The sequence below is a fragment of the Corythoichthys intestinalis genome, chromosome 11 (assembly GCF_030265065.1).
Source record: "Corythoichthys intestinalis isolate RoL2023-P3 chromosome 11, ASM3026506v1, whole genome shotgun sequence".
In the NCBI taxonomy this organism is placed as follows: domain Eukaryota; kingdom Metazoa; phylum Chordata; class Actinopteri; order Syngnathiformes; family Syngnathidae; genus Corythoichthys; species Corythoichthys intestinalis.
The window spans coordinates 41,235,775-41,260,290 of NC_080405.1; the positions used below are offsets into that span (position 1 = coordinate 41,235,775).

At 37.8% G+C, this 24,516-nt stretch overlaps 1 protein-coding gene across 1 annotated transcript in view; it reads right to left on the reverse strand.

Moving 5' to 3' along the window:
• The window catches only part of gabrb2a (gamma-aminobutyric acid type A receptor subunit beta2a), a 123,096-nt gene that overhangs the window by 45,630 nt on the left and 52,950 nt on the right, over positions 1-24,516 (reverse strand). The window contains exon 5 of the mRNA XM_057851186.1: positions 23,234-23,454. Within this exon, the coding sequence (XP_057707169.1) occupies positions 23,234-23,454 (221 nt within the window). The remainder of the gene's footprint in view (positions 1-23,233; positions 23,455-24,516) is intronic.

Genomic DNA, 24,516 nt, shown 5'->3' on the forward strand with positions numbered 1-24,516 from the left:
ACTATTTTCATGACTTAAAGTTACGCAAATGCTTTTTAAAATATTTTTTAATTATCTACGCACTTCATACTGCCTGTAGGTCTGCTATACTTCCTCATACCGAGTGCAAGTCAACCGTCCACCAAGCAAACTGATTTCTCCTCGCATTAGATAGAGGGTTAGCAGTTGAAAGAAATGGAGGAAAGCCTGTAAATTGAGGGCAAACCAGTCCAAAACCTGGTCTAAAACGCCACTTTCCCTGATTTATTTAGCGTACAAAATAGGGCTCTGCGTTTCTTAAACTTCACCGAACGAGGTTTACTCAACGAACCCCAGTTAAGAACTATCTACACCTTCCCGCAACTTTTTTTATGCACCACACACATCATACTCCAAGGGGGAGCTCCAGCAAAGGGCGGTGGGAGGGGCGGCTGGGTAGAAATTCCATGCAGTGGTACCACTGCCCCAAGCCGAGCCCTCCTATTTTAATGCATACATTGCACTACCATCCCCACACAATCCCATCACGGTGCTGGGTCATGGCTGCCAGCCGGGGACCTGGCAGCCACAGTAAGAGGGTGGTAGGTGGGTCCCACACTTTTTCCTCTATAGAGTGGCTCCCGGGGCGTGGCCTCCTCTCTGCCTGGCCTGGGGGACCACCCTGGATCCCGGGGGAGTGACGATGGCTCCTTTGCTGGGCTGCGGGAGTAGGGATGGGCGGCGCTCCCCCCCTCCGGCCAGCCCGGGTAGGGGCTGTGGCCCTGGGGTGGCGCCCGCGCAGCGTCTCCGCTCATCTGCATGGCTGTCGCGTGTTTGGTGGGGCTCGCGCGTGTCTGTATGTGATTGGGCGCGCTCGGGTGGGGGGCCCAGTACCAGGATTGGCGATGGGGCGGCGTAGGGTCAGTTGCCGATGGGCTTACACTCACAAGGGATTCACACGATTACTGGTTTCTAGATCACAGAGCTGATTTGTGTACACTCCACCCCTCCCAATCACTTAGCTTATAGACTCTCCCACACCCCTCCCCTTCTTTCCATGGTCAACAGGCCCCCCACATGGTGTCAACCGGAAATACAACTAGCTGACGATAGCACCAACATATTCATAGTTAGTGTAGGCATTCAATGTATTTCTTGCTGTTGTTTGAGTTTCTTTTCTTGTGTTTCTTTTCTTCTGTTCCCCCATAACCCATTACTGTTCACTGCTTTGTCATAATAAACGAGGTATGAAAACTGTCCAGACCAACCAGACTTCCATTCTCCGTGTCAAACAGCTGACCAGGACAGGTTTAAAAAAAACAATAATAATAATAATAAAAATAAAAAATAAGAACGATCTACACGATAAAGCACAGCTAAGTTGCTTACTTAAGCAGCATAGAAGTACTGAGAGTACTGAACCAACATTTTAGCGCCTCACAATGGGTGAACTCTGAACTGCATGTAATTTCTGATAGTAGATCCAATCTGTAAACACACCGTGGTACCTCTACATATGGATTTAATTCGTTCCAGGACCTGGTTGTCGAAATGGTCGGATGTCGAGCGGGGTTTTTTCCATAAGAATAAATTATAATTCGATTAATTCGTTCCACAGCCCAAAAACCTACGCTAAATCCTTCATATACATGAATTGTTATACAGTAATTTATACACCAATCACCTAATATTTTCAATTAAAACCCGACAAAATAGAAAAATTTACAATTCTGGTAACATAATTGCACTGCTCTGCCTCAATGGCAGTCATGTGAACAATGTTTTCTTTGCAAGAACATGTGTCACGCCAAGTGCTATTGATTATCATTAGGTACGCGCAAGTGTTCATTTCTCCATTCCTCAATACATTACAGTATAGTATGTTCTGAATTCCCGTGCTTTCCGATTACATAGAACTGCAAATGACAACATTCTTCTCAACTGTCACTCAGGGAGAGGTAGTGTGATCGAATCACCTTTTTAAACATCCTCAGCCATTAACACAGATAGCATGCAACAAAAACGTAGTGGGAGAAGGAAGACCACACAGGACCTCCTGAAGCATGTTGCTCAAAATTCACAGGCAAAGGTCACGAGAGGGAGATCCAAAGAGAAAACGACGTGAAGGTCAGACTTCATTCAAAATGGAAAAATTATTAGGATTCACCCTCCCTCCTCCTCACGCTGACCCACCTCTCTCACTACCTCAGTGAATACTGCGCTCCTTTTGTAAGAGGACGTATCCTCACAGCTCAATAAAAGGCATCATTTGGGCCAGGATGAGAAAAAGTTGCTGAGTGGAGCAAGAGGGGTTGAATTCAACCATCCTCCTATCAATACATTTAATGTGGGTCTTTAAGCCTTTCAGAGAAAATGGTCATGACTGGAGACAGCTATTCAAAAGTTGACACTTAAGACCTATAATCTATTATAGAGCAAGTAACTATTTTTGGTTATTTAAAAAACTTAAATAATAGCAAATACAGTATTTTTTTGTTTTAATTATTAGCATATTTTTCGGACTATAAATCACACCTGAGTAAGTAACACCAGCCAAATAATGCACATACAAGAAAATTCGCGCTGGAGCATTTTTGGTGGCCATTTTTAAAAATTTATCAGGAACCAAGAAAAAATATACAGTGGTACCTCTACATACAAAGTTAATTCATTCCAGGACATTGTTTGTGAGTCGTAATGGTCGTATGTCGAGCAGGATTTTCCCATAAGAATACATTATAATTCCATTAATTCGTTCCACAGCCCAAAAATCTACACTAAATTCTCAATAAATATTGATGTTACGATTGCAAATATCAATTACAAAGAGCAAAATAAATACAGTATGAATAAAAATCGGAATAATAATATAATAATAGCAATAATAAGAATAATAAGAATACCTGTAATAATGTAACAAACCGCGTTCTAAAGTGACGATGGTTTTTGCGTTGTGTACCTGAACGCATCGCGTGACTGACTTGATCGAGTAAGCATTTTTAGTTTCCCTTTCACTTGGTTTACTTGTTGCGGGGGACACTCGGGACAAGTTGATAGAATAAATGACTAGAAACCTGACGAAGCTGGCGATTTCTTTGGCAATGTTATCACAATAATAATTGCCACCTTAACTTAGAAAGACTGGTGAACGGAGGACAACCGTCATAGACCGTCTACGGCTGTATTGTTGAGCGAGCCATATCACGGATGCGCACCCCACGCTCATATTTTTCTATCATATCTATCTTCATGTCAATGGTAACGGTAAACATCACCTTTTTTCCTTTTTTCACCACCTGCACTAGCATTGTTGGATCCCATGTTGATTCATCTCACAAGAAAATCTGCCATGCGTCCGTCTTGCCGGAAAACAAAGAAACGGCGGTGCTGTCATAGATCGTCGTATTTAGAACATGTCGTCGGATGTAGAAACAAATGGCGAGTCAAATTTTACATAGGATGTCGAAAAGTGTCGAAGCGATCGTATGTCGAGGTACCACTGTAATATGTGAAAGTAATAATAGTAAAATGGAGAACAACATGCTAAATAAGCATCTGTTACCGTAACATATTAACTATAGCTGTGAAAATATATAATCTGACAATATATCGCGATCCTATAGAGAGAAGCCTGGGAGCGCTATACTTGAAAGATACCGCATCGTTGAGCTTGTTCAAACACTTGTGGTAGTGTGAGTGGCAATTCATTGTGTGTGTGTAAGTGTGAGCGGATTTGAGTGGACTGACATAATGAAGCATTTAATAATGACAAGTATTTTTCTACATTATTGTTGTTTAAAAATAATTCAGTGGGACAGTAACATGTTTAAAACTTTTTGGAGGGGGGGGGGAGACGATGTTTTGTCCAGTATCGGATCGGGACTGTATAAAATGTGAGGTGTTTTAAATAGTTTTTTTGTTCTAGGAACAGGAACACAGGAACAGTTGCTGCAAGAGTTAATGAATTTTTCTATGTTTAAAAAAAAAAAAAAGTCAAACAGTATCTAGTTTAAACGGAGATACATGCCTCTTTGTTTTTATGAATTTTTAAAAATGAAGGGAATAGTATCCTTTCCCATATTTACTGTTTGACTGTTTGTATTACTGTAATACATCCAGTATAAAATAAAGGGCATTTAAATCATAGTTTAAGAAAACAAGTAAAACATATCTGAAGTATGAGTGGAGTTGGAGTGTTCAGAATTTGCAGCACCAAGACAACGGGCAGATAAGGGCGATAACGACTACAGGATGCCTGCTGAACTAAGGAAGCCCAACACGCTTCATGTAACTGACTGATCAAGATTGACGCTGACGGAGCGAGACAAGCAGGGGACGGCCAAGACATCTACAAGCTCATGTCTGGACCACCAAATCTCACCATCAGCTCTTCTGGTAACCAACAAGGGACAGTCGAAAACAATGAAAGGACATCCTCTCCTCCTAGAAGGAACATCTGATAACGGAGGAACCTGCGACTGAGAAGCTGACACTCAGCTCTCACTTTGCGCTGAGGCTGGCAAAATCCTCAACTCTTGTTGCCCTGACAACAGTAATGCCCGAACTCTCCTGCCCAATCCACAACAGACAATAACCCTAAACAACGCCCAAACACACCCTTCTTCCGGACAACAGCCCGCCTCACCAGCGCCTTTAAAAAGACAATGTTTAACTAATCATAATTATTTTGCTCGGGAATCTTTTGTTGACCTTGCATCCGCCCTTCCTCTTCGTCTGGGTCTTTTTGCTGTTTTTGCCGTCGACTTTGGAATAAATTGTCAACTTGTGTTTCGAAGCTTTTTTCCAGCTTTTAAAATGAAGTCAGTACAAGGGGTTAAAACTAAGGTGAACACGTCGAGTTTGGCCTTTTGACCGGGTTGTTGGTGTTGTGGTTGGGGGTGGCAACAGTAACGTCCAAACTCTCCTGCCCAATTCACAACAGACAAGAACCCTAAACAACACCGAAACACACACTTCTTCAGGACCACAGCCCGCCTCACCAGAGCCTTTAAAAGAGTGAATGTTTAACTAATCGTTGTCATTTTGCTTGGGAATCTTTTGTTGACCCTGGATCCAGCCTTCTTCTTCGTCTGGGTCTGTTAGCTGTTTTTGCCTTGCTGTCTGATTGCTGTCAACTTTGGAATAAACTGTCACCTTGTGTTTCAAAGCTTTTTTCCAGCTTTTAAAGTGGAGTCAGTACAAAGGGTTAAAACTAGGGCTGTCAAACGATTAAAATTTTTAATTGAGTTAATCACAGCTTAAAAATTAATTAATCGTAATTAATCACAATTCAAACCATCTCTAAAATATGCCATATTTTTCTGTAAATTATTGTGGGAACAGAAAGATAAAACACAAGACGGATATATACATACAATATAGTACATAAGTACTTTATTTGTTTATTATAACAATAAATCCACAAATGGCATTATTAACATTCTTTCTGTTAAAGTGATCCACGGATAGAAAGACTTGTAGTTCTTAAAAGATAAATGTTATAGTTACAAGTTATAGTAATTTATATTAAAACCCCTCTTCATGTTTCCGTTTTAATAAAATTTGTAATATTACAGAGTTAATCTAATCATAATAATAATAAAAATAACAATAATAAGAATAGAGTGACCAAAGTCTGAGTAAATTGCCAGTTTATGCCAGTTCACTTTGCATTGTTGTTTAACTGTGTGACAATAGGGCCTCATTACTACAGACTGAAGTGCTTTTCTTTTTGTGAACATTATTCTTTTTTTTTGAGGCATTCTCTTCACTCTTAATGTCCATAAACGGCATCATTGTAATCTGTTTGAGGCAATGCGTGAGCGGGTCATTCAGTGCATGCGTTAATTGCGTCAAATATTTTAACGTGATTAATTTAAAAAATTAATTAACGCCCGTTAACGCGATAATTTTGACAACCCTAGTTAAAACTAAGGTGAATGTGTGGAGTTTGGCCTTTTGGCTGGATTGTTGGGATGGCGCCGGCCCGGGTCGATGGAATTGCGCTAGCGGTTCCGGTGGTTTGGCTGGCGTGATTCTGGCAATCCGACTGAAAGGTCAAATTCCAGCAAAAGGTAATATGTTGCCATAGTTCAGGGGTATCCAACTCCAGTCCTCGCGAGCCCTCCTCTCCAACACACCTAAATCAAATAATCAGGATCATTATCAGGCTCCTGCAGAGCTTGCTGATGGTTGATCATTTGATTCAGGTGTGTTAAAGGAGGGAGACATGGAAAACAAGCTGGGTAGCTCTCGAGGACCGGAGCTGGATACTCCTGCCATAGTTGAAGTATCGCGATATGTATCGGATCACCACACAGGTATTGGGATACGGATCGGATCGGATCGTGACAAAAGTGGATCGTCCCAGCCCTAATATCAACAGTGTTTTGGATAACTGTAGCCTAAACAACACAACATAACACAGGTTGTCGACGGTCAGTTTAAAAAAAAAAACACACACATTTAAGTGGAAGCCCAGCCAAACTATGTAAAGAAGTGTGACTTATAGTCAGGGGTGAAAGTGGCTAGAAATTCTTGCCGGAACTCCCTGACGTGAAGGTCGCCAGAAATTTTATTTTATTTTTTTTATGATTGGGGAGGTGGTCAAACCTCTTAAACTACTGAAATGCAAAAAAAAAAAAAAAAAAAAAAAACTGTTTTAGCACAGTTATTTCTATAACACATACAAAAACTTATTTTCATTCAAAATTGTATTTTTTTCATGATTTACAAAATAAAAGTTAACAAAAACAGCAAACCTCCATCTCCTAATTTTTATTTTCCCTCATTCCCTCACATACTAAATGCCAAATCTCAATTTTAACTACTTAAGAACATAGGATATATATTAATATTGGAGTGAATGTAAACATTTACTTTTAAAAAAATAAAATAAATATATAAGTAAGATACATTCAGAAAAATAAGTACAAATGACTAATATTATGCGGAGTGAAATGGAATATATTTGAAGATCGCGCAAACATTGACCTTTTTAAATCATAAGGAAATGAATAAGTAGCCTAACATAAATGAACAAATATAAATCCAAAGCGCACATTGACAGCTAAGATGTTCTGAACACCCCCATCAGAGTAAATAAAACGAAATATCATAAATAAGCCTCCTCAACTCTTTCGTTGCTCTTAAAGATTTGATCCATTTTATGTTGCTTTGCTCTTTTTTGTGGCATCAATTCAACAAGCTTTTTTTTTTTTTGCTGTTCCAGAAAACATGCACATTTGAACCAATCAGAGCTAAACATCTCTTCTGACCACATGACAGTATGTCAGCCATTTGAACGGATAAATGAGTGCAGGCGTTTTGCTTTGCTCGTGCATTTGCACATTGACGTGACTCATCATCGTCGGACTCAGATAACTGCAGCAGCTGTGGAAACCTCCATGCTGTCCGTGGAATAAAATCAATAATAAATATTGGTGGAAACAGCACTTTATTATGCTTGTTGTTAACACTTGTGTATGTAAATCTGATGTTGGTAGATTGTTTTCTTCTTGGAGCTGAAATGCATGTGTGGCAGCTTAGCATTTTTTTTTTACATAGCGTTTTGACAGTTGCGGTCATATTTTCGGATTTAAAGAGCATACGACAGGAGAAAAAAAGTCTTAAATGGCATTATTATGTGAATTGGAATCATATTTTGAGACGATTCGACTATATACAACAATTTAGCAAAGCGCAGAGGACGAGAAATTAGTTTTTTAATCTGCCGATTAGCCACTCCTACCATTATAGGGCTTTAGCGTCCCCAACAGCTGGATGACGTCAGCGGTAGACTGGGCTCATTGTTTTTACTATTCAGCCCATTGAGGGGGAATTATTCAGAACGAGGAAAACGCGACGAAGAAAGCCGCAAAATGTCATTGTTTCAGTCTCTCTACTCCAATATTTTTACAGGATATTTTTTTTATCCAAGTATTTTTCCCCAATAGCTACATAAATGGCTTGAGAAGGACCAGTCAGCCCGTCGAGGGGGAACTATTCACAACGAGGAAAACGCGACGAAGAGAGCTGCAAAATGTCATTGTTTCTGTCTCTTTACTTCAAACTTTTTACAGGATATTCTTTTTATCCAAGTATTTTCCCCAATTGCTAAATAATTGGTCATGGTCATGACAAATAACAGTCTTGTGCTAAATGGAATATGAAATAATAAAAATGCATTTATTCAGGACGACATGGCAAAATTACTCCATAATGGTCAAAACTGTCGACTTCACCTTTACTGTCGCACCTCCCGAACGATATTTTATGACACCTAAATCGGACATATGTCATTTCCCTTCCCCGGCTTCGGAGAATGTAAACAAACCAAAAGGCGTGACAGCTAGCCGACATGCTAACCCGAACCGAGTGATGTTTCAAAGTCTTCGAAGCGGAAAATCACACACAACTAGCCTGGATTATTTGACATGACGACTGGGTTGTCGATTGTCTTCGCGGATCGGCAAACCGCCCGGCGGAGAGCAATTTACAGTTCGTTCCCCGGAGGAGGGTGGCTGCAGTTGTTGTGCAGCTAACGTGCTGCTAATGTGCATGAGGAGAGCTTTTTACATGCCTGTCAATGATCAAACGTAAGTAGTCCTTTATTTAAAGAAAGTTTGTAGTGTTTACTTTGTCATAGCTGTATTAATATTTGACATAATACTAAACAAGATGTTTACTCACTTCCTCGTAAGTCCAATGGTCCCACAGTAGTCGGGCTTGTTTAGCCAATATCCACGGTGAATGGGAACCTTTTGAAGCTCCAAAAAGGCGCATACGCCTCTCCCTCATACAGAATGATTTTTCTGCAGCCGTTTGGCTGGCGTGATGCGAAAAATAAACGTATTAATCCGTAAAATCAGCTGAATCCTTCGTCCTCATACACAACAGTACGCTGTATAGTGAAGAGGATGCCTTCTACCGTACACGTCACAGCGCCCTCCTCCTCAATGCAAGACCGAAGCCGGAAGTCACTCATATTCATGGCGCGGGATTCAAAAAACTAAATAAATATAGCGATCGCTTCCACACACATCCAAGCGGTCCATATCATTCAGGAGCATAAAATACCGCGTGTATTATGAAATAAACATGCTTTTTCGTGTCACATGCACTTTAAAGCACCGTGTACTGGTCAGGCCCTGAATCTTATACCAGAACTGCGTTCCTGACCGTTCTGGCCCACTTTCACCCCTGCTTATAGTATAGAAAATATAGGAATCATTATTGTATCCCTTTTGAATTGGAGGAGCAAAAGGACGAACATTCATTCGTCCCTCCCTGTCAGAATGGATTGGACGTTTAGTGCCGGCGAAGGCAGCCAATCAGTTAAATGAGTGCCTTTAAGGGTTTAAAAAAAAAAATCATAATTCATACATGAAAGGCTTAAAATTTGATAGGTAAGATGCTATATGTCCTGTCGTTTTGTCGGCACGACTTTTAGTCAATGTCAAAGCAGTCCTATGCTAAAATATCACCGCCCCACTTCCTCAGTAATTGTATCTGAGACCTTAGCTGGATTTACATGCTGATGAACCATCTTAATTCTCGGCACGACAGCTCGTCTCCCAAACATGCACTCTGATTGCGTGACTGGCGAGGCATTGGCGTACATCGTGTTTTCCCAGTGAGGACCCTTCACTCACTTGGCCATCTTGTGCACATCCACTCCAGGCCTGCTGTTGCAACCAGGCCGGCCGTCTCTGCAGGTATGTGTCAGCTTGTTCAGAGCACTCAGGCATCTGGCCGGCCTGACTCTGACAGCAGCTCGTGTCTGGACGAGCTAGCATCAAATAAAACCTGAACCAAACCCACGAAGCAAATAATGGAGGAGCCGGGAGGCACCAGCGCTGACAAGGACGACGTATGTGAGGTAACAACTGCATCTCTCTGCTGCACGCACGCCCTCAAATTCACAACAAGCCCTCTCCCGGCCTCCATTTTTTGGGGCCGTTATGCAAAGCATATGTGTTGGGTTTATATAATTGGCTCAGAGTGTTATGAATTGCATTTCTTAACAAAATGTTGGGATGAATAATCTGGTGCAGTGCAGATGCTTTAATATTTTAAGGAGCCTTTGCGCAAGAAAGGCATCGCCGTGTCTAGCGAGAGAATGACTGAATGAAGCAACGTCTTGAATTAGAAACAGTTGTTTTGTTTTGTTTTTTAAAGCGTGTAAGCTAATCGGAGCGCACGTGAAAATGCGCTAACGCAAAGAAAGAGGAGGAGGCGACGAATCGGAGCCACGGTGAGGGAGAGACCACGTACGCTGCTGCGGTGCGGCTGCGGATTCGGTATTTGTATTAAACTTTTTCATTATTAATTAGGAATGATCAATAATGGATTGCATTCTCCTCTGAGGCATGCCGGTCCAACGCCAAGTAGCAACAACTCGCAGACAGGCTGAACCATCTCGATCCAATGAGACATGTCGCTTGTTTGAATTGGACTGCTTCATCATTGATCTGGAACGATCAATATTTGATTTTCACGATCATTAAGGGACAGGGGCAGCGAAATTAAGAGAGTGGCGCTTTTGTCATACAACCTTATTGAAAAGATCATCGCTTTGGCACAGAAGTGGATTTTAAGGGGGGGGGGGGGGGGGGGGGGGCGAAAAGTGTCATTGCATGTAATTGACTTTCCTATATCAGTGTTTTTCAACCAGTGTGCCGCTGCACACCAGTGTGCCGTGAGAGATCGTCAGGTGTGCCACGATAAATTATACTATATCGTAGGCCTGAACGATATTGGAAAACACTATTGTTGAGATTTTTTGGGGGGTTGCGATATATTGTGATATTATATTGCGATATTAAAAAATATATATATATATATATATATATATATATATATTAGGGCTGTCAAAATTATCGCGTTAACGGGCGTTAATGAATTTTTTAAATTAATCACGTTAAAATATTTGACGCAATGAACGCACTAGGCCCGCTCAGACAGATTTAAATGTCAGTACAGTGAAAGGCCAACTTGTTAATAATCAGATGCGTCAGTCAGCCGATTACACAGCTGTAGCCCACTCAACTCTACTACCCGCGAGAGCGCGCGCGGGTAGTAGAGTAGCATTTTAGAGTAGTATTTTATTTATTTATTTAAGAGACGCAAGGGGAACGAGTAGGAAGAATGGGAGAACGAGCGAGATAGCGAGAGATAGCGGTCGCATGTCTTAGCAGCCCGCTGTTATTTTGTTATTGTTTTTCTGTATTATTGTTACCACAATCAAGTGGGTAAGCAAATACAGACTTCTTCACCATATCCGGGGCATTACAATAGTTTGGATCTGACTTTTCGGCGAAAGTGAGCGGTGGACGGCCGTCTTGGACGTAAAGCAAACTTTGATTGAACTTGTGCGGAGAGGCGGGGCCCAAAATAAAGCCTTGCTCTATTTTCAGAGCGTTGGTCACAGTAAAATATTTATTAGTTCAAGCAGAGTAAAATGATGCATATTCACGGTACAAGAACGTCGTTTCCGTGTCCATCGATTGGTAAGAAAAGGCTGTTTGTACGAGTGACGCGTGGGCGCTCCCGTCAGGGGGGACATTTCGCGTGGAGTGGCTATTTTTCGGCACAACACCGGCGCGCCAACTTCAGACAAATTACGGCTGACGAAACTTTGATAAATGCGCCCCCCCCCCCCCCAATTTCGCGAGCTCTGGGACACTCGAAAAATGACTCTCATACCTCTCCTTGCTAAGTTAATGGTACCTCGATGTGCGTTTGTGTGAAAATTTAGTTCACGAACAACGGGGAAAAAACTTCACCTTCTCACCGAATCAAGTAAAACTCTTTACACGGCTATTAGAATTCCCCCAGTCCTGTAAATGGGTCAGTTGACAGAAGGGCTGTTATTGTTGTGGTAATGTAGTACTTACGAGGGTCAAATAAAAAGGAAAAAGGAGGACTACGACGGCGGTCTGAAACCCGCGGCTCTCGGGCTGCATGCGGCTCTTTAGCGCTGCTTTTTCTTTTTTTTTTAATGGAAAAAGATGGGGGAGGGAAATATATTTTTTGTTTTAATAGGATTTCTAGGAGGACAAACATGACACAAAAATTCTTTCAATTCATTAATATTGTAATGAAGTTAAACTTGTGGTGGCATCGTACAACAGAGTAGTCACGTGGTGCGCTATAGGATCCACTGCAGGGAAAATAAACATTTAATCATGAAGGCTACTTATGTATTTCTAGCCAACTTAGTCATTTTTATAGTAGGCTAATATAGCTAGTATTGATAATTATAAGGCTTGTACAAGGCTTTGAATTTTTTGCTGCTCCAGACATACTGTATTAGTTTTTGTTTTTTTTGGGGGGGGGGGGTCAAATATGGCTCTTTCAACAGTTTGGGTTGCCAACCCTGAGTCACTACGAGATGTAAGTCGTACTATTGCTACGAGAAAAAAAGTCGCATTATTACATAGGGTAACGTAGCTGTAATCAGCTACGCATTTTACATACATATACCGTAGCTGAGAGCTATAACATTAGCCTAGCTAATGAAATATTTCAAATATATCTTTGTTATGGTTCTTCTTGGGGGAAAAAAATAATGAAGAAAAAAAAAAAAAAAATCACCGTGGCACGACATGGTGAGGCCGTCCGACTCCGATGCAGCCCACCACCACAGTTTCAAAAAAATCCTATGGGAAACACTGTAATACATGCATCGCTTGTGAGTTATATTCCTCCTTTGTTTATATTCATGAGCATTATATAGTTATTGATGATGTGTATTTGAATTTGTTCACATATATGGTGAAATGCAGTTACATTGTTAGATGCTTGTGAGCTAATTGGCTAGTGCTACTGCTCAAATGGACACGTGAGTACATTTTATGTTATTTTGTGATTTATGCAACTTATTGACACATTGCCTTGTTATTTTCAGTTTTACAAAAATACAAGAAATGTGCTCCTGTCAAAAAGAGATGACTTCAGTAAAGCCCATGCAACTTTGCCACACCGTCTGATTTCTTTTTGGAACTTATGTTCGCTATCTGTCAATTTGTGTACTCACACACATTGAGGACAGAATAGGGCTACTAGTTTATTTTTTGATTAAAAATTTTACAAATTTTATTAAAACGAAAACATTAAGAGGCGTTTTAATATAACATTTCTATAACTTGTACTAATATTAATCTTTTAAGAACTACAAGTCTTTCTATCCATGGATCACTTTAACAGAATGTTAATAATGTTAATGCCATCTTGTTGATTTATTGTTATAATAAACAAATACAGTCCTTATGTACCGTATGTTGAATGTATATGTCCATCTTGTCTTATCTTTCCATTCCAACAATAATTTACAGAAAAATATGGCATATTTTATAGATGGTTTGAATTGCGATTAATTAATTTTTAAGCTGTAATTAACTCGATTAAAAATTTTAATCGTTTGACAGCCCTAATAATTTTTTTTTTTTTTAAAGAAATTTTCACGAGATTACTTGAATAGCTGTTGGGAAAGACTTTGGATGACTCACCATCACCACAGTGTACAGTGATCCCTCGTTTTTCGTGGTTAATGAGGACCAGAACCCGGCGCGATAAAAACCGTGAAGTAGCGCACTCCCCCCATTTTTTTTTTTTTTTTTTTTTTTTTTTTGTGGTTTTTGTGCTCAAAGTATTTATTCAGATTTAGCATTGGAAAGAGATACATATAAGTCATGTTTTTTTCTCACTTTTTCCCCCAAAGTGATTTTAAAAATGTATATAAATAAATGGTTTTTAAGCACTTCAAATGTCATAATTATGATGGGTTTAAACATAACTATGCAACCAAATCATTTTCGAACAAGAATAAAGTACTGTAGTAGAAAAATGCTTGGCTTTATTAAATGCTTCTGTTTATCTACCTTAGCTGTGACTCTTGGAGTGACGTGTAGAAATTTCAAACTCCTCATGATCACTTCTGGCATTTATTTTATATGTCTCCAACGTCTCCACACACACACACATTCATTCCAGCACGGCTTCCTTGCAGAAACTGTTTAACAAGTTGAACGACACATTGCTCCGCTTTGAAGTCCGCTTCTTTGGCAAGATCAAAGACAATGGTCATCGTTAACTTTAATATGCAAGTGCTGCAGTGACTGTGAGGAACAAAGGGCTGGGAGAGGGAGGGTGTGAGGCTGTGCGCAGAGCAGAAAGCAAGGCGTATGTGGATTAAAAAAAATAAAAACTATCGCACGTGCTTGCGATGGGACTATCGCGCACGCGCACATCGCCATGGCGATGTTTAAACGATATATCGTTCAGGCTTACAATATCGCTTTTTTCTATATAGACCTGTATATATTTACAGGTCTTGATAAAAAATCAGTCAGGAAGCTGCAGCTAGTACAGAATGCTGCAGCCAGAGTCCTCACAAATACAAGGAAACTGGACCACATTACACCGGTTTTGAAATCGTTACACTGACTTCCAGTGAGTCAAAGGATAGACTATAAAGTACTACTGCTCGTCTACAAAACACTTAATGGCCTTGGACCATAATACATGCTTGATTTGTTAGATTCCTATGAGACATCTAGACCCCTAAGGTCGTCTGGAACCGGTCTTCTGCATGTTCCAAGAACAAGAACCAAGCAGGGTGAGGCAGCATTTAGTTATTATGCTCCTCACCTCTGGAACAAGTTACCTGAAGGTCTAAAGTATGCTCAAACTGTTAGCTCCTTTAAATCAGGGCTAAAAACGCTTTTGTTTAGCACAGCACATCCATAACTGTCTATATATTTCATTCTATTTGCTTTCTATTCTTATCTCCATTGCTTAGTTCAATTATTAGCAATAGTAGTAGTATTTGTTTTATTTTTTTATTTTTTTTATTTTTTTTATTCTATTCGTGATTAAATGCGATTTTTATGTATTATTTTATTTCCTATTTCAATTGTCTTTGTTTTTACGTTCTATTGATTTTAATGTGATGTTTATGATCTTCATGTGATGTAAAGCACTTTGAATTGCCTAGTGTTGAATTGTGCTATATACATAAGTTTGCCTTGCCTTTTAATTAGGATTTATCATTAGATAGATAGAAAGTTGCAGTCATGTCCAGATGAGTGAAGTATTACTCGTGTCGTGTTCAATAAGTGCTCGGATTTCTAGCCATCAGCAACCTTGCCGTCCGCGACAATGTGGACCACAGCACGTCTACTGTACATCATTCGATTAGACTCGTCAAGAGTCAATATACACAAAAGTGTCCTTTCCATTTTATCCATATGTGACGACCGGTAATCCTCCTCGTGTTTTATTCCAACACATTGTGGAGAACAGCAAAATGGCTGATGGCTAGAAGTCCGAGCAGTTCTTGAACGCGACACGAGCAGCTATCCTAAACGTCATCTCCAAACGATACACCCATCACTTCAAAACTAGTCGATTGACTATTTTGTTCGCCTTTGGGAAAACACAGAGTAACAGGCAACTTTTTTGAGAAAAACTAAACAGGTAAATGAGAACGCCCTCAAAGCCAGTAACCCTGTGTTGCTCAATCAAAAAAGTCCCACACTGTGGCAGAGACCTTAATCCTACCTGCCTGCAAAGCTATTGTCAGCGTGATGCTCGGCCCTGATGCGGTTAAAGACATTGCTAAAGTCCCCTTGTCTGATAATTCGGAGCTTTTCAAGCGTAACTGCAATAAAAAAATAATAACAGAGAGAGTATAAATATGAGAAATTATTTTAAAATTAAATATACTGTACAGAAAGTAATTTTGGAACATTTTTGGTTTGTGGTGTGCCGCGAGATTTTTTCCAATGTAAAAACATGCCGTGATTCAGAAAAGGTTGAAAAACACTGTCCTATATATATAAAAGTTGTAAAGCAATAAAACTGCTATAAAAATGAATGAAATGAACAAAAAAATATATTTTGAGAATGGGTCAAAATTATTTTTCGAACAGATCATGTGACTAGCACCTTAGACGGTCATTTGCTTTGCATAGAATTTTCACCCCCCCAAAAAAAATAAAAATTAGAGAGGTGGAATTTTATTTCTGAAAAGATTTTTTTCTTTGATTGAAAATATATTTTTTTGATTGAAGCAACTTTTTGGGGGATTGAATGATTTAGACACAAATGTCCTACCCATAATATTGGCCCAAACACGAAAAGAATTGCTTCAATCAAAGAAAACATTTTCGACGAAAAATTACGTGTTCAAATGCAAATTTTTCGATCTCAAATATTTTTTCGCATTCAAAAAGTTTTTCTATGGTTGAAATTTTTCTTTTTTAGATTGAAGTGATTTTTCTTTTTTGAAAATATATATATTTTTGAAGCAACTTGTTTTTTGATTGAATAATAAAGACAAAAATGTCCTAGCCAAAATGTGGCTCAAACACAAATCAACATAACTTAAATCCAAAAAGTTGTTTCAATCAAAAAAAAAAAAAACACTTGACTTCAATCCCAAACAAAAAAAAAAAAAAAAATCAAAGAAAAATAGCTTTCACATGCTTTTTTTTTTTCCTGAGTTTTTTTTAGTTTCAAATTTATTTTTGCATTCAAACACTTTTTTTTTTTTTAATTGAAGTGAGGGTTTTTTGGTTGAAAATATATATTTTGATTGAAGCTACTTTTTCTTTTTGATTGAATACTAAAGACACGGCTCTAAGATATGGCTCCACCTAGGGGATACAATTTTTGACTGGGGTAACTATATTGGCACGACACCGGCGGGCATACCATATTCAATGGATGACGATCTTGGCGAAAAGTATTGCCTAAGCAGCCTGATTTAGAATTCCCCTCAAGAATGATGGGAAACATCAAACACTCATTGTCAACTTATTATTATAAATATTCTTGTAAGTTAATTTTATTGCTGACACTACGTTTCGGGGTCATCAACATTTGTGCCCCACCTGCCCAAAAGTCAAACTCCAACTATGCTTTGGCATACTAACAAGAATCAGAATAAGGAAATGCAAGGACAGCCTTTGTAATACTCAAGCAAACATGGTTCTCAAAACACAGTGGCTTGGAGAACAAATCCACATCCTTAACTCAAACACGTTAGTTTTATTACTCAGATCACAAACACTGAGGACCACAAAAACAACAACCAGATGCTCGATTCAATTTGGGCGGCCGGCTTCTACTTCACACGGCGCACATCAGAAGAATTGAGACAAACAACAGCAATGGAGGGGAGAGAGTGTGTTTTATATTTACTTCTTGGCATTTGGAGTTTCTTTTTACCGACAGCGCAGCAAAATGAACAGAAGACACTGCAAAACTAGCTAACTTTGTCCAGAGCTATGCTAACTTTCAGTCCAGAACTAGCTAACTTTTATGACGCTTGAGTTTAGTGCTGCAATGATTAATCGATTAACTTGAGTAATTTGATAAGAGAAAAAAAGCTTTGAATTAAATTTTGCTGCTTCGAGTTTTTGTTTAATTAGAGTGGCATTGTAATGGTTTCTTTTGAAAGTGTTTGCATTTAGTTTTATTACCGTATTGGGCCGAATATAAATAAGACTGAAAAAGTGGGGGGGGGGGGGTCGTCTTATATTCGCGGTGTAGACATTATACCCATTCACGGCGCTAGATGGCGCCAGATATCATTGAAGCGATGTTCTGTCATGACAGATCTCAGCTACTCTCAAGTTTAACCACTTTGCATTATTTTATTGCAATGTTTTTTCTTATTCAGATTTGTTTCAAGACTACAGTTGCAGTTAGACCTCACTTTGATGGTTAATGCAATTATTGCAATTTTGTTGTTTTATCACAATAGATTGGTTTATTTATATTTCAAAAACCAGAAGTCGTTCATTTACAAATGTGTTCGCACTTTAGTTTACATATTTAAATGTTCAGATATTAAGATTTGAATGAGGCAAAATAACATGCTTTTTCTCTCAAATATATTGTTATAATCATTTGTTTCAGGTGTACTGTAATTATTTTCTGTATAAAAATTAATTTGGTGTTCAAAAAGACTTTTTTCAAATTTGATTCTTGAAAAAGAAGGGGTCGTCTTATAATCAGGGCCGTCTTATATTCGGGCCAATACAGTAATTTGGGTGGATACACTTCCCTCTAGTGGCAACAGTGAATATGACATAACTCATTTAATATGACTGAATCCAGCTGCTCCCTGTTAAGACCAACATAAAGTTTTTGTTTGAGTTAATGTTTTTTTCATGCATTTTTTAATTGAGTTAATGCTGATATTTAGCCATTTTTTTTTGTGGGAATACGTGTTTGAACGATTTTTTTTTAAGAGTAGTGTAAAAGAAATTAACATTTTATAGCATTTAAGCTAGCGGACTTTTGCTCTGCAAGTTAACCAATTGTTCTTTTGTTGTACTTAGATCCTCATTTATTTTTTTAATACCGTTTGAGGCTAAGCTCAGGGAATTTTTTATTAAATGAAAGTGCAATTCTGCATAGTTTGAAGAAACCCTCAGGAATTTCATTTCTTATCCACATTTAATGCTCTTTTGAAAGTGCAATCTTAGCAAGTGTTGTTTTTGGCAGCCCTTTTGATTTACGTTTTAGTCTTAGTCTTTTGGACGATAATACTTATTAGACGTAGTCATATTTTAGTCATCTCAAAAAGTGTTTGCCTTCGTCTAGTTTTTTGTTGATGAAAACTCAAGACTAATTTAGTCTAGTTTTATTCGACATTTATTCAAGATGTTTTCATCTGTAAAATTTTAAAAAAATTACTCCCCCCAAAAAAATAAAATAAAATAAACATTTCCAACTATTTCAAATCAACACTGACAGACGAGCACAAATTGTAGCGTCTAAAAGGACAACACCAATTTGGTGATATACACACTCGGCAGGAAAACAGTACGTTATATTCAATTAATTATACCCACCTGGACGCCAAAACTGTATATTAAAAAAGTTGTCCGAGAGTTAAAGAGGACACTTGCCATTAGCATTAGCCTAATATTAACGTATATGTTATGCTAACGCTATGAGTTACATTTAGTGTGTGATGATCACTCAGCACAGACCTTTAAAGGCTAAAGCAACATTGCATATTCACTCTGGCAAAATAAGAAAACAAATCATACCGTGACTGCAAGCCCGGAGACTGGAGAGCAGCATCACGCCACATGAGTGACACAACCAAACACTGCTAAGATGCAAGCTAACTACACATAAAATGTCACACATTGTGAACAAGTGACGGAACTATTGCGCATTTCAGTTTCGTTGATGTCTCGTCAGACGAAAACTGGCTTATGTTTTGGTCTCCCAAAACAAGCTTTTAGCTCATTATCATTTCGTCATCATCATGAAAAAAAATGTTCCTTGACGAAATATTTTTGTTATAGTCATCGTGACGAAGACAACACTGCTTGGCAAGCCTTTGCTTTACATCTCCTAAAATTGAATTAATTAAATCTGCAACGCATTAACTGTTCCTCATTCAATTACTTGATTATCCGAACTAACAAATTGATTGATTAATCGACTACAAGAATAATCGATAGCTGCAACCCTATTTGAGTTTGAAATAAACAATAGTCAAGAGCTACCATAATTTCAGGAAAAATACAATAATATACAAGAAATCTGCACAACCCTTTGAAATAAAGGTTTTTGTGTTTTTAGCGGTGCCGCGCTCAATTTGTTAAACCCATTTAAAGTCTTACGATGATGGATGGAGCTATTAAAAAGGAACTATCCTTTAAGAATGGGTGGGAAACCTTACTTCTTTCAGGGTCCATTTCCCTTTTTATAAAGTCCTCTGAGGGAAATTTATGGAGAAATTCGCACAATCTTAGAACAAATGTTTACTATTCTATATCATAGGTATTTGAGGGTTGCTGTTCACCCCCACTTAGGGACATAACCCTGGCCCAAGTAGCAGTAATTGATGAAAGTGTTAGAACCGTACCTACACAAAACACTTTAATATTTCGTCTTACCACATTACACATACAGTGGGGCAAATGAGTATTTAGTCAACCAATAAGTGTGCAAGTTCTCCCACTTGAAAATATTAGAGAGGCCAGTAATTGTCAACACGGGTAAACCTCAACCAGGAGAGACAGAATGTGGAAGAAAAAAAAAAATCACATTGTTTGATTTTTAAAGAATTTATTTGCAAATCATGGTGGAAAATAAGTATTTATTGTATTGTATTGGGTATTGAGATGAACTTATGTTATTGACCAAATACTTATTTTCCACCATGATTTGCAAATACATGCTTTAAAAATCAAACAATGTAATTCTCTGTTTTCTTTTTTTCCACATTCTGTCTCTCATGGTTGAGATTTACCCATGTTGACAATTACAGGCCTCTCTAATATTTTCAAGTGGGAGAACTTGCACAATTAGTGGTTGACTAAATACTTACGTATTTGCCCCACTGTAACAACAAGTCACTGAAATATTTTGATTTGGTTACATTCTCCTTGCAAATAACCTGAGCAAAACGGCTTCTTCCCAACAAACATATATATTAGAAAAAGTCATTACAAAAAGATGTGTCAGTTCAACATCCAACCTTGACAAGTTGACAACATTTACTACTTTTATTATTGGTGTGGCGATATTTTGAGACATCTTAGGTAGAGCTGAAACGATTATTCGAATAATTCAAGTAACTTGATTTTAAAAATTGATCGAGGAATTTTCTCCGCCTCAAAGAATCATTTAATTACTTGACACAAATGGAAATTCAATTGAAACACGCGGGAAAAACACCCTACTTTTACGTGATGTGTGTTATCAAGGACATTTTTAGGTATGAAATTAGACTTTTTTTTTTTTTTTTAATAAGATCTTAAGTTTTTGGGGAGAAAGCAGTGATTTTTTTTTCTAGTCACATAAGATGAAATTGTTGACTGTTTTCAACAATGTACATCTAAAATAAAGAAATGGATTGTCTAAAAATGGTTCAATATTAGGTGAAATGTCTTGTTTTCTCATCTATATTTCTTATTGCTCTTGACCTAAAAAAAAAACAAAAAAAAGGTTTTATCTGATTACTCGATTAATCGATGGAATTTTCAGTAGAACATTCGATTACTAAAATATTCGATAGCTGCAGCCCTCATCTTAGGACACAGGTCCGGCTCGCCACATCATTGTGTGTTGCCCGCGAAAGTCAATTATGTACATTGACTTCATGTTTTATTGCTAAATTGATCCATGCATCTTCTATACTGCTCCGAGGACAACTCAGTGAGTCAGTGATTTTTCTTTTTTCATTTTAAATGAATAGATACACGTTTGTAGGAATTTATAAAATAGAAAATTATAAAAGAGAATATTCAGGTTTTTTTTTTGTTTGTTTGTTTTCTTATGTAATAAATGACATTTGTAGAAATGTATAAAAGAGAATATTCAGTTTTTTCTTTTATGGTTTCTTAACTAATAAATGAAAAAATTAAAATATAAAATAAACAAGACAATAGTGACTGTTTTTCTGTTTTTTTGTTTTTCATTATTGTTATTCTTAATTTTGAACGTTAAATAAACTAGAAAAAATAAAGATAAAAATAAAAATAATTACATAACTAAAAGACAATATTAACTGTTTGTTCTTCTTAAATTAAAAATCAAAAGTTTTTTTTTTTTTTTTTTTTACAAAAAAAATAATATTCACTTTTTTAAATTAAAAACACAAATAAATATAAATATATATAAGAGTATATTTGCTCGCAATTAATGATTTGGACAATTTTTAAGGTGAAGCACGTTTCCAAATGATTTATCGGCTATCACAATAGTTGTTGATTCATTGGCTAACCGATTAGTTGTCAATTCGTCGATTCATCGTGGTAGCCCGAGCTGGCAGACATAATGAGGACCTCTGAAGTAAACCATAACTACACTATAACCTGCAATAAATACGAATTCGACACCCCAGTCTTAGGCCATTAAAAAAAGCACAAATAGGTAAATTTAAAAAAATATATATACAGTATATTAAGTAAGGGTGTGCCAAAAAATCAATTATTAGATGCATCGCGATTCGACACGATTCATAAATGTTCAAAAACGATGATTTTCCCTAATAACTTTATGACAGCTACTAGTAGCGGAACGAAATTCAAGACACGTCTGCCGCCCGGACATCTTTAACGGATGGACGCACAACATTATGATGGATGCAGATGGTTACTGAGCGAGAGATTTACTCCTTTTCAAAAGACTTGAAAATAAATTTGTGTATGAAACAGGCAGGGATCTGGCTGTCACGCTTTTGGTCCTCTTCTGTGCCTAAGTTATTTCTTAGAGCGAAAGAGGGGGAAAGAGATAGTTCGTTGCTCCTTGTCTTTCAGTCGTCCAGCAGTAGGTTCAGGTCGTGTTAATTAGAAAAAGTGCCTAGTGTTTTGCTAAGTCCTGTGTACGTCTATCAGAGGTGAGTACACAAACCCTCTTGTACTGTTTAGCTTTTATTGTTGTTGTTTTTAGGATGTTACCAGTTAGCGCTGAGCGCTATGCTAAGTAGCGACTTTGCTAACATGTATTTCCATGTCAAGTTGTGCGTTGTTTGGTGGTGTACAAAAATTATTCCAGATGCAGAACGTTTAAAACCAGGATTAAGTACAGTGGTAGCACTACAAACATGAGAAATAGTAATCTGTGACAAGAAAGTATATTGGTTAAAAGAAGTCTCATTTCTCAAGATACTTTGTTTTTTTCCAGAAAATGTGGAATTCATTCCACCAGTGTAAATTTTATTGTATTGTTGAGAGAAATAGGTACTACAGCTAATGTTTTTGCACCTTCTTGTGAAAAAGAGCATCTCAAGGTCAGCTGTGTGTTGTATAAGCATGTTGAGGTATAAGTACTGCCTTTAAAATGGTTAATGTTTTGCACTTTCTTGTTAAAAAAAAAAAAAAAAAAAAAAAAAAAAAAATTTGAATTATTGGGATATTTTAAATAAATAATGGTCATAAATTTGTTTGGCTACTTTATTAATTAGTAATGCATGATGCATCGATAACCGTGATCATCATCAATACCGTGATCACCGTTCAATAATCGAATCGTAGCACCCCGAATCGTAATGGAATCGAATCGTGGGGTGCCTAAGATGGCACACCCCTATTATTAACATAGCTTTGCTACTTCCTGCCACTAATCCAGCCAAATCCAAGCCACATTGGTTCCAATTACATTGGTTCCAATAAACCAGCATACATCATGAAAAGGCCCAGTTAGATGCACCAGATACAACCTTGTTAGCTCATTACGCTTCGCAATCAATGTGCTAATCACGGTACACAAGAGGGGGCAGCTTTAAGCAGCTTACCTGAGTCCATAAAGCACGGTGCCATCGGGATGCAGGCGGATCATCCTGTTCTTGACAGTGACGCCGTGCACAAAGGACTTCTTGTCGTTGAGGAAGTAAGTGTCCGGGACCCACAGCTGGTCGGCAACTCGGTTGTCCAGAGTGAGGTTGTAGGCGATCTCGGAGTATGAGAGCCGCTTATCCCTCCACGCTTGCTGGAAGTACATGGTCAACGTGTAGTCCTACGGGAGAGAGGAGGAAATCAATGGATGGATCCTGAGCCGAATTACATTGTAAATACAATAATCAAACATACTGGATGTGCTTCTGTCAAATATGCACACAAGGCTTTGGAGTAGGACAAAATGTAATGCGCTTTAATGAGTAGAAAAATACCTATTTTTGGAGTTTAGCTTTTCTGTCAAGCACAACGGGCAACAGACTATTTTCACTGGTTAAAAACATCGATTAACACTGTATTTTTCAAATTAAAAAAAAAAAGAAATAGACAGCTTTGATGGAAAAACAACCAAAACATCAAAAGCATCGGAAAATAACATTTAAGTGAAATGTCAAAAATGTAGAATTTTTGTTCGAGCAAAAAAAATAAAAACAGTTTTACGTCCATATCAATGAAGAATTCAGGGATTTAAGCATTTATTTACATGAATTTCAACAAAAAAAGCTCTTTGCTGTGGACTTGTTGTAAGGCGGCGCCACAGTGAACTTTAAGCCGAGCAGCACATGCGCCATATTTACGTAAAATACATGCTACCTGCACGGTTACTTTTGCTTTTAACCAAGAATCGACTATCTCATACGCATTTTATATCTACAGTATGTTTATTTAGATTTCATACTTGCACGTCACTTTTGACATTTAATCTTATCCTGCACTGTTAGGGATGCTCCACAATTACATTGTATAACTGTATAATGATAATAGAGTGCTATTCTATTCTATAATAAGTTGTGATTCTATATTGAATTTATTAATAATCTATTTACATATTATTTATAATTGATTCTGCATGTTTTCCTCAAGTATTAAGTTTCTGATGGTAAATTGAGTGATTTATTAGCTGTAGTAAACTTGTAGTAAATTAAAAAAAAAAATACATTGCTATTTTGGTCAAAAACTTATACGTAAAATATTGCTAATGATCCTGAAAATATAGGTGGTTATCTCTGCACTTGGTGATTTTTGTGCATCTAGTGTAAAATCTGAGACTTTTGTAGCCATTTTAAGTTTCGTTATAGTTACATAAAAAATAATTAATCGGGATTTTATAAGGGAACGACTG